The sequence below is a fragment of the Zea mays genome, chromosome 7 (assembly GCF_902167145.1).
Source record: "Zea mays cultivar B73 chromosome 7, Zm-B73-REFERENCE-NAM-5.0, whole genome shotgun sequence".
Classification (NCBI taxonomy): Eukaryota; Viridiplantae; Streptophyta; class Magnoliopsida; order Poales; family Poaceae; genus Zea; species Zea mays.
Window position 1 is genome coordinate 180,759,259 of NC_050102.1, and position 11,508 is coordinate 180,770,766.

The window sequence follows — 11,508 nt, forward strand, 5'->3', positions numbered from 1 at the left end:
ATGGGAAATAGGGGGAGTTTTTGAAATCTTTGATCAATCTCTTTTGGAATGACTCTCTTTATGCTTCAACATGTGTGTTTGACTTAGAGATAGAGATTTGAGTTTGATTTGCAAAAACAAACCAAGTGGTGGCAAAGAATGATCCATATATGCCAAAATTGAATAAAACTCAAAGTTAAGTTTTTATTTGAAGTAGTTTTGCACTTGTTCCACTTGCTTTATGTTGTGTTGGCATAAATCACCAAAAAGGGGGAGATTGAAAGGGAAATGTGCCCTTGGACCATTTCTAAGTATTTTGGTGATTGAGTGTCAACACAAGTGCTTAAGTGTAAATCAATGCCCATGGATGAACAAAGTGCAAATCTTCAACAAAGGTATGTTTCTAAGTCTTAGTACATTGGTTTTGTGTACTAATATATTTGTCTAAGTGTTAGAAACAGAAAGAAGAAGAGAAGAGAAGACTTGGCTGTGTGCAGCCAAGGGGCTGTTTCGGTCTGGGGCACCGGACTGTCCGGTGGTGCACCGGACAGTGTCCGGTGGTGCACCGGACAGTGTCCGGTGCACCAGGCTGCCTCGGCCGAAGAGGCCACTCTCGGGTTTTTCTCCGGCGACTTCGGCTAAAATTCACCGGACTGTCCGGTGTGCACCGGACTGTCCGGTGAGCCAACGGTCGGCCGGGCCAACGGTCGGCCGGGCCAACGGTCGGCCGCGCGATCGCCGCGCGACACGTGGCCGAGCCAACGGTCGGAAGGAAGCACCGGACTGTCCGGTGTGCACCGGACTGTCCGGTGCGCCAGATCTGCAGTGGTCGGCAACGGTCGGCTGCGCCTGTTAAGGAAAGAAATCGGGCACCGGACAATGTCCGATGTGCACCGGACTGTCCGGTGCGCCCGACGACAGAAGGCAAGGATAGCCTTCCAGATGTGCTCTCAACGGCTCCTAGCTGCCTTGGGGCTATAAAAGGGACCCCTAGGCGCATGGAGGAGACAACCAAGCATTCCTTGAGCACTCTTGATCACTCACACATCAATCTCGCGCACTTGTTCGACATTCTAGTGATTTGAGCTCCGTTCTAGTGTGCTAGTCTTTTGAGCTCAAGTCTGGGTCTTGTGTGTGCGTATTCACTGTGATCTTTGTGTCGTGTGTGAGTTGCTAATCCCTCCCTTGCTCTGTGATTCTCTGTGAACATCTTTTGTAAGGGCGAGAGGCTCCAAGTTGTGGAGATTCCTCGCAAACGGGATTGAAAAAAGAAAAGCAAGAACACCGTGGTATTCAAGTTGATCATTGGATCACTTGAGAGGAGTTGAGTGCAACTCTCGTCCGTTGGGACGCCACAACGTGGAGTAGGCAAGTTTTGTACTTGGCCGAACCACGGGATAACCACCGTGTCATCTCTGTGATTGAATTCTTGTGGTTATTGTGTTTTGACTCCTCTCTAGCCACTTGGCCATAATTGTGCTAACACTTAATAAGTTTTTGTGGCTTAAGTTTTGAAGTTTTACAGGATCACCTATTCACCCCCCCCTCTAGGTGCTCTCACTACCGCTAGAGCTTTGCAAAGTTGGAGTGCGAAAACAGTGGGCTGTTTGAAGCTGCAGCTTGAGATGGCTAGGGAACTACTTCATATGTTTGAGATGGCTCAGGAGCTTCGGGTTCTGTCTCCTGCGGAGGACTGGTTCCGGCGTGCTTTGATGAAGCGCATTCTTGCGCTCTCCTCCTGGACTAGATCTGTGGCGCGGCTTCGGTCTCGTGTTACTTGGTTGAGAGTTGGAGACGCCAACACCTCACTCTTCCATGCTCAAGCAAGATTCAGGAAGAAGAAGAATTTTATTGCTTCCCTAACTACCACCGAGGGTGAGGTCTTGACTTCACACGATGACAAGGCAACAACCCTATTCGACTTCTATGATGGTTTGCTAGGTACTGCTTTTCAGAGGGATGTCTCTATCAACCTTGATGAGTTGGGGTTGCAGTCCTTTGATCTAGAAAGCTTGAATGTGCCTTTCTCGGTTGATGAGGTTTGGGACACAATCAGATCAACCCCGTCTGACAAAGCCCCGGGGCCGGATGGTTTCACGGGTCGTTTTTATAAATCTTGTTGGTCTATTATCAAGCTTGATGTGATGGCAGCTGTCTCACGTGTTTGGGATTGCAATTTCAGAAATTTTGGGCTGCTCAATTCAGCCCTCATTACCCTTTTGCCAAAGCTTGAGGGTGCAGCCCTTGTGAAGGACTTCCGTCCGATCAGCCTCATACATAGCTTCGCCAAGCTGGTAACAAAGATGATGGCAAATAGGCTGGCTGGACACTTGGGTGCAATGGTTTCACCCAATCAGACGGCTTTTATCAAAAAAAGGTTCATTCTTGACAACTTCATATTGGTGCAGCGTACGGCCAGATATCTCCATCAACAAAGACAAGCTCGTATCCTCTTCAAGTTAGACATTTCTAAGGCCTTTGATTCGGTGTCATGGCCGTTTCTCATTGAGGTTTTGAGGAAAATGGGGTTTGGGCAGATTTGGTGTGATGTTGTGTGTGGACTGTTGGCTTCTTCCTCCACAAGAATTTTGCTAAATGGCGTTCCTGGGGAGATCATTTCACACCAGAGGGGCCTTAGGCAAGGAGACCCACTATCCCCTATGTTGTTCATTTTGGTTATGGATGTTCTGAACTTGCTCATTCAAAAGGCTTCCGATGAAGGGTTACTTCAGCAACTATCTTCTGGGACTTTACATCACAGGCTTTCTCTCTACGCGGATGACGCGGTGGTTTTTCTTAGGCCGGTGGCTTCAGACATCAGTTTGGTCCTGGAGATCCTTCGGCTTTTTGGGGAAGCCTCGGGGCTCAAGACCAATGTCCTGAAAAGTAGTGTGTTCCCCATTCGTTGTACCGAAGATGATTTGATGCGGGTCCAAGCTTCTCTCCCCTGCCCCATTTCTGATTTTCCGTGTCAATATCTTGGACTGCCCCTGTCCTTGGGAAAGCTTTCAAAGGCCCAGTTACAGGCATTGGTGGACAAGGCAGCTAGTGTTCTCCCAGGTTGGAAGGCCGACCTGATGACAAAGGCGGGTCGTGCTGTTTATGTTCAGTTTGTTCTCACAGCAAAAATGATTTATGCTGCGATGGCTTTGGACCTCCCTATTTGGACCATCAAAGCTATTGACAAGATAAGAAGAGGTTTCCTTTGGAAAGGAAGAAAACAAGCCAATGGTGGTCACTGTTTAGTGGCGTGGGGTAAGGTCACTAGGCCTAAAGTTCTGGGCGGCCTTGGGATCACTGATCTTTGGCTTTTGAGCGTGGCGCTTCGAGCTAGGTGGCCTTGGCTCCAGAGAACCGATCACTCTAAGCCTTGGTCGGTTCTCCCTGTTCAGGCCTGTGGTACGGTGGAAGCCTTGATCAATGTTGCAGTTGTGTCTCAATTGGGTGATGGACAAGATATCCTCTTTTGGAAGGATCGGTGGCTGAATGGTAGAAGCATCAGTGAGGTGGCACCTGAGGTTCTTGAGCATGTATCTAAGTGTGTTGTTTCCAAAAGGCTGGTAAAAGATGCTCTAACAAATCTGAATTGGGTGGCTGATATAAGGGGTGCGCTTTCAGTTAGGGCGCTTGCACAGGTTTTGGATCTCTGTGACTTGCTGGAGGGCTTAGTTCTTCAACCTGGGATTCCTGATAAGCATTCTTGGAAGTTCAGCGCGTCGGGGGATTACTCCTCTAGTTCTGCCTACCAGGTTCTTCTCCTTGGAGCTGTTGAGTTTAGGCCGGCTGAACGGATTTGGAAGACCTGGGCACCAAGGAAATGCAAATTTTTTATGTGGCTGGTTGTGCATGATAGATGTTGGACAGCTGACAGGTTGGCAAAAAGGGGAATGGATCATCCCGTCTGCTGTCCGCTTTATGACCAGGCGGATGAAACTATTAATCACTTATTGGTCGAGTGCAGCTTTGCGAGGCAGTTTTGGTTCCTTTTCCTTCGGTCTGGGGACTTCCAGGTGCTCTGTCCCTCTGCAGGGGATGGCTGCTTTGACTCTTGGTGGGAGAAGAGTGCCGAGGTGGTGGGCAAGCCTATGTCGGATGGTTTCAACTCGCTGGTCATATTGGGTGCGTGGTCGATCTGGAAACACAGGAATAGGTGTGTGTTTGATGGTTGTAGCCCGAATGTTGAGGTCGCCCTTTCGGCAGCTAGGGAGGAGTTGATGTGCTGGCGTTTGGCTGGCGCTAAAACTCTCTCTTTCTTCCATTTAGAGGAGCTGTCTTAGGCGTTAATGGTGGTGTGAGGTTGTAAAACTGTTGTTTCTGTTTTGGGGCTCCCCCCTTTTTTCTTCTTAATATAAAAATACGCAGACCTCCTGCGTATTCAAGAAAAAAAAATTGACAGAAACTGCGTGAACAAGTTGAGGTCGCACCTCGATAGAACCATGTTGTAAGGGTATTAATGCGGGTCCGGAGGATGTTGATGGCAAGGATATAGACCTTCCCTCAGTTCCATAAACACTCAAATTGAATTCATATATTTCTAATAACCATATCTAAGTAATTTACACTTATCTAATTATTTTTGCAGGTAATGAGAAGAACGAAGTGTTTGAAAGGCAGGAAAAATAAGTCTAAAGTTCAGGCTGAAGGTGAAGCGATGGATGTTGATAAGATTGCTCGTGGACAAGATGAACCTCAAACTGAGGAGAAGAAAAAGAAGGGCAAGCGTGAGGAGCCACGATGAAGAGGTGAACACTGAGCCACTCAGTGATGATGTAAAACAAGACGAGACTCCAAAGAAGAAAAATGAATAACTGTGAAACATTTGAGGATGTTGAGACTAAGGGGTGTTTGGGACTCCAGCTACATAAAATTTGAAGATGTTAGTGGAGTAGATCATTAGATGCTCTAGAAAATTGTAGAATTAAAATTATGAGCCTCTAAAAGAGATTAGATATTTTTTTAATATATTATTTAGATTAAAAATATTTTTAAAACTATTTAAATTTAAACTGCAATATAGCTCCGCGTTAGAGCTAGAACCTGGAGCAGTCTGAAACATCCTCTAAGTCAGCCACCAAAGGATGAAGAAGAAAAGGAGAAAGTCTAAAACCGAGGACAGTGACTAGTAATAATTTAGAATCTCAAATTTAAGTGGGTATTTGAGGACGTTAATCATCAATCTGATTTATGTACATCAATTAGACATCAAGTAAGCTTTTCACGTATGGTAAATGCTGTGTTTTTGTCAATGGTTCATGAAAATTGATGGTATTAACTGTTGCAATCACATTCATATATAACTCAGATGCTCATGATTGATATGGTACCTATATATTACATGGATAAATTTTGTTTTTATAAAACAAAGAAAGAAATATACATGCTCATGCTCTGTTTGTTAGGTTGATTAAATGTGGAGCCAGCAAACAAGATTCAAATTTCTATTTATACATAATTTTATCTTATTTTTGCATAAAGTACAAAGAAAAAAGATAACACACGATAATTGTAGAACCGTGAAAATTGGTGCTTAGTGAACATAGCTGTTGCAGGCTTGCAACATTTATTTCTCTTTTGAAAGGATGTCAATTAACTTGAGAAAAGTATCTCGGACAGAGAAACAAGGAAGCATTGGACAGAAACTTACCACACATCTAAATGGTCTGAAATGATCCTAATGGATGTACAGTACATCACATGGCTCAGCTTCTGGCCAGTGAATATCCAAGAGTGTTATTTGCTTGGATATACAGAGCCAAAACTTTTAACGAAGTCACCAATAGATCGCTACTGCTGTTCTAAAGAAACCGCAAAGCTTGGTCTACTCGTCATGTCCTCTGACGAGAGGTCCTTCAGAACCTGGTCGACCTCACGAACCACCCCAAGCTTCCTGAACCACGCAGCAAGCAACTGAGAGGGCTCTTGGCCAATCGAAACACCGTTCTCTTCAAGCTCTGTCAGAAACCCCAGCGCTGTTTCTAGCATGTTGACCTTCTCACAAGCACCCAACACCAAAGCAACACATTTGTCACAGGGCTCCACTCCCGCGCTTCTCATATTGCGGATCACACAGACAGCTTCCTCGATCCGATCGGAGAGGCAGTAGGCATTCACCAGTAGCGCGCACAGCTTCGTGTCAGGCACTATCCCCGCAAACTGTACTGCATCGAAGACCCGCTGCGCCCCATCTGGATCGCCTCTGTATGAATAGGCTCTCAGCAACGCCTTGTAAACCTCCTTCCCGGCGAACACCTGCTGCTCCTCCGTTTCTTTGATCAGATCCTCTGCTTCCGGCAGCATGTCGGCCCTGACATAGGCCATGACCATCGAGCCGTACGCGCGCTTATCCAGTGGGAGACCGAGCAGCACGATTTCCCCGAATATTTCCTTTGCACGGGCAAGATCTCCAGCCTTGCTGTGCATGTCCATCAGTGCGGTCAGCATGACCTGATCGCAAGGGAAACCTCTGCCTTTCATGGCGGCAAATGCGTCCTCGGCTTTCTGCAGTCGCTTCTGCTTGCCGTAGATGTGGATCAACTTGGTGTAGTCACGAACGTTTGCCTCGAAAGAATTTTCCAGCAATGCATGCTCCAGTACCTACCAAGCATATCGAACCTTCGTTAAATTACTTGACTCGCCAACTGGTCATGCTAAACTACTAGACTCAAAAGCCTACTAACTAACTAAACTCTCATCACCCTAGAAATCAGAAGTCAGCATATTACAGCCAGTGAGTAGATTGTGGGCACGAGAAGTTGCAGCAATGACCATTTCATGCTTGTCAATTTTATAGTTCCTTTTTTTTATCAGAACTTCAGCAAGCATCCTAGGAACTGTAACTGACAGTGAGATGCAGACACCGTTCCATCGTTTGAGATTCTTCAGTTTCATCAGTTCGTCAGTCTGTTTGTTAGCCATTTAGTTTCGTCAGTCTATCTATATTCCTTTATCTATACTATACTTAAAGCACCAGTTTCAACGGTCGTCATGCGTCATTTTTTTTACAAATAACCCCTCATAGCTATTTCAAATTAATCCGTTACACGTCTATAGATGTCATACGACGCCCGACACGGGCTAGATACACGCGGGCCACAACTATGGCACAGGCACGTCATGCCGGTCTGCTAACTATGTCGGGCCAGCTCGTTAGCCCGTCGATCCATTTAATTAAATCAGCGTAACGACGCGCCCGACACGGGCTAGATGCACGCGGGCCATAACTATGGCACAGGCACATCATGTCGGTCTGCTAACTGTGTCGGGCTAGCCCGTTAGTCTGTCGATCCATTTAATTAAATCAGCATAAAATGTTAAAAAATAGTGCAGGAGGTGGGGTTTGAACTCATGCCCTGATGGAAGAAGGGCAGGAGACACTGGGTGAAACTATCTAACCAGTAGAACATCACGCTAAGATATTTTTAATATTAAATATAAATTGTATATAGGTATATACGTTTTTTTGTAAAATAAAAAAAATAATCGTGTCGGGCCGGGCCAACACTACGGGCCGAGGCTACAGCCAAAGCACGGCACGACGTTCTTGGCTCTCGGAAGTATTAGGTCGTTTCTGAGACCACATTGGCGCAATGGACTATGTGGTGTTTGAGGTTGCTGAATTAGATGGAGCAGCAATGATTTGTCACACTAACAGCAAAATGAAAGGTTATTTGTTGGTTTTAAACGTTAGTAATTGCTACGAAGTAGCATAATTTTTATGGAGCTCATCCAGTTTTTATTGATGCCTGACTTTAGCAATCACTCCATATTTTGATCTATCTTTTTTATAAGTTTGACTTCATGGGACTTATTTTAGAAACTTGATCTCACAAACTTTCTTTTATTTGGTCTTTGTATGATGGAATTATGTCATTTTATAATCTGTGTTCATTCAGTCAATCGTCATGAACTCTCTTCTAATCGCTCACTTCATTGGTCGTGGTGTACCAAGACATATTTGTATGGAGTAAACAATAACATCAGTTAGCTAAATTAAAAAAATATTATACAGAGAGCGAAGACAATTAATAAAAAATCTTGAAATTTTTTTGATGGATAGTTTACGTGGGTATTGTTGTAAGCCGTCGCAACGCACGGGTAACCGACTAGTGTTTTTTTCAGTTTGAGTCGTGTCCTCGGATGTAGCCGAGTTTGTTGAGCTTGGTCAATGGCTGAGCGTGTTTCTAGGAGATAGTGGTAGAGTGAGTGGGCACGATGGCTGGACTTGGACCGTGGGATGGCGCGGTTGTGAGGAGGGTTCAGCCAGTGATTCACGCGTCAAGTTAATTGAGTCTGTAACTGTAAGAGACCTTGCATTCGGTTTTCAATTTAAGACAGAGTCCAGAAAACGCAGTGAACAACTGCACCAAAACCTTGTGCATTCCAGAATCGCGCGCGTGTGTGTCGTTCTTAACTCCGGCAACCACCTTGCCGGACTTGGGCGGAACAGTAACAGCACACGACGATTCAGAAGTTCAGAATTTCTAGCAGACGACAGGCAGGGGATTTGCTCTCCGTCACTGACCTCAGCAAGCAGCGGGCTCTCCATGGCCTTCAGTTCCTTGAGAACCAGCAACCAATCCGCTCTCTTAGGCTTCATCGCCTTCACCCAGTACGCGAGCAGCGCGCCAAGCCTCTCGTCCCCGGGGCTCAGGCACACCACGCGCGCCACCAGGGCCTTGCAGCGGTTGGGCAGCTTCGGAGACAGGACCCGGACCGCCCGCTGCTGCGGCCCAGTCAGGTCGGACCCGAACGCGTCCCACCTAAACCTTGGCTTGACCTCGCTCACCACCGCCTGCTCTGCCTCAGCCTCCGGGGCCAGAGCTGACAACTCCCCGACATGGCCACCGGACGCGCAAGCGCATTGGCGAGCGGGCCTCCAGGGATTCGTGGGTGTGATATTGCCGGTGAGCTTGGCTCCCGCCGGGCGCAAGGCCGGGATGGCGAGGGAGGCCATGGGAGTGGGCGGCGGGACGACACCGGAGAGGACGAGGAGGCGCTATCCAAAGAAAGATGATAGATTTGCATCGTCCGTTGATCGAATATGCCGATCCAACGGCTCCTACGGCCCCACGTGATGCACAAGGAATATCCTCACCGTAGATGCCTAATCGCACGGGCGCTCGGTGTCCTCAGTGTACGACTCTGGCAGGTGGGCCCCACCCTCTAGAGCGCCACTATATATATAAGCGGCGGTCGCGTCTTTGGACTCCTCTCTGTCTCTCTAGGGTTTTTGATTTTAGCCGCCGCCGCTGCTCATCTCACATCCCTCGAGAAGACGCCTGCTCCTCGCCGATCGATACGATGGCCGTCTTCTCCGACCTCCACACCGCCGACGGCCTCAAGTCCCTCGAGGCTCACCTCGCCGGCAAAACCTATGTGTCTGGGTGAGCGCTGTTAGACTTGTTGCTAGATCTGCTGATTCGCATCGATATGATGATGACCGTGATATGGGATCTTGTCGTTTTTCGCTCCAAATGGCAAATTTCTCTTGTGATGTCGATCGGGTTGCGTTTCCTTATAGTGCTTGTGCTTGTGCTGCTGCCTGTGCAGTGACTCCATTACTAAGGATGACATTAAGGTCTTCGCCGCGGTGCCGTCGAAGCCTGGCGCTGAGTTTCCTAATGCCGCCCGCTGGTACGAGACCGTCTCTGCGGCTGTAGCCTCAAGGTTCGATTTGTTTCTCTAATTGCAAATTTATAGGTGTAGTGGGTTGATGTCTTTCACTGGCCGCAGGTTTTATTTATTTCACTGATTGCACATTTGTAAGTGTCGTAGATTGACGCCTTTCACTGGTTGCAGATTCCCTGGTAAGGCTGTTGGTGTAAATCTGCCTGCGGGATCAGCTCCTGCGGCAGCTGCTCCTGCGGATGAGGTTTGTTCTCCCCATCCCAAGCCATACTGCCACATCTCTTTTTTATTTGTTTACATTAATCTGTCTTATTGGTCAAACAATGGGCCAGTGCTGTTCTGTTTGATTTAGCATGGTACAATTTTTCATTGATTGGTCAAACAATGGGGAAGAAATTCCAGTTGATCTATGCTTATTTTTTATTCCATTAAATATCAACCTATTTGTCGTTGTGTGATTAATTGCATGCCAAGTATGCTTTATATCAATGCTTCTTTTTTGTTGTCACTGTCTTCTGCTTTTAATTCTCGACAGGCTGAGGACGATGATGACCTTGATCTTTTTGGTGATGAAACTGAGGAGGACAAGAAGGCAGCTGATGAGCGTGCCGCCGCTGCCAAGGCCTCTTCTAAAAAGAAAGAAAGTATGCATAATTTTCATTTAGGAGTGTTAACCTACATTGTCTCTTATAATCATTTGGATTTTATGTAGAACCTGTTTAGGTCTTGTTAGTGTTTCTTATAATCACTTTTTCTTGCAGAAACTTGACTTTTAGGACTTGATAGTTATTAATGGCTTTGCATATATTTACAGGTGGTAAATCCTCCGTCCTTATGGATGTCAAACCATGGGACGATGAGACTGATATGAAGAAGCTGGAGGAGGCTGTCCGCAGTGTCCAGATGGAGGGTCTGACTTGGGGAGCATGTAAGTCACTTTCAATGCTACAGATTTTCCTGTATTTAACCATTTGACATAAACTTGTAATACAACAACGCTTGTGTATGTATTAACCATTTGACATAAACTTGTAATACAGCAAAGCTTGTGCCTGTTGGATACGGCATCAAGAAGATGACTATCATGTTGACAATTGTCGACGATCTTGTGTCCATCGACACTCTAATTGAGGACCACCTTACGCAAGAGCCCATCAATGAGTACGTCCAGAGTTGCGACATTGTGGCTTTCAACAAGATCTAGAGTTCAGTTTCTGAGTTTGGGCAACGGCAGCGGCTCAGCTCGTCAAGTTTGTGCTGGGATGCCAGTTTATCCCTTCTAGTCTATTACAGAAATGTTGTTCGGAGCTGAGTCTATTATAAACATCTTGGTCTGAGTTTATTGTTGAGTGGTGCCAGTTTTTTTCAATATACATTTATCTTAAAAACAGCGGTACTGATGTTTTTTTGTCTAAAGTTAATGAGTTTGCAATGGTTCTGAGTCTAAAGTTCGAGTCTTCAAATCTATACCAGAGTGTTAAATGACGTTGTGGGTTTTCAAATCTATACTCGGTGTAGTAATAACGATGAATCAAACAATGACCTGACGTGTAAATCGCGTTTATGCTCAAACCGGCCAAATTCTGGGGTCAAGGTTTTTTTAGAGCAAGAGGCCGATGTTCTAATCTAATGTATTGAAGTTGCCAGATTTTCTGAGCAAGCCTGACGATGCCATTTTGCATATTTTGCTTTTTTAAAATAACTCGGCCAGTCGGAAAGGTAGTCTTGAACTCTTTGCTGAATTTTCTATTTAGTCTATAGTTAGGGGTCGTTTGGAAGTAAAATATTTTTAGTTTCTAGGCAGTACCACGTTCTATTACTAGAGTATTTATGACATAATAAAGTGTTTGATTACATTCTTACAAATTATGTATGGTGTTTTAGAACTATGATATTTTTTGG

General features: G+C 45.9%; 2 protein-coding genes across 2 annotated transcripts; one reads left to right on the top strand and one right to left on the bottom strand.

Moving 5' to 3' along the window:
- Positions 1-5,524: 5,524 nt before the first annotated feature.
- On the bottom strand, positions 5,525-8,974 carry LOC100191293 (Pentatricopeptide repeat-containing protein). The gene is made up of 2 exons (NM_001136727.1): positions 8,501-8,974; positions 5,525-6,573 (listed from the first exon to the last, which is right to left on the bottom strand). Exons 1-2 carry the CDS (start codon positions 8,930-8,932, stop codon positions 5,764-5,766), a joined length of 1,242 nt encoding a protein of 413 aa, NP_001130199.1. The 5' UTR covers positions 8,933-8,974; the 3' UTR covers positions 5,525-5,763.
- A 213-nt stretch (positions 8,975-9,187) lies between these two features.
- On the top strand, positions 9,188-11,054 carry LOC100280557 (elongation factor 1-beta). Its single transcript, NM_001153476.1, is given in 6 exon segments — positions 9,188-9,362; positions 9,529-9,645; positions 9,778-9,850; positions 10,142-10,250; positions 10,421-10,534; positions 10,647-11,054. Coding segments are annotated over 6 exon segments (660 nt in total). The 5' UTR covers positions 9,188-9,279; the 3' UTR covers positions 10,811-11,054.
- The last annotated feature ends 454 nt before the right edge of the window (positions 11,055-11,508 follow it).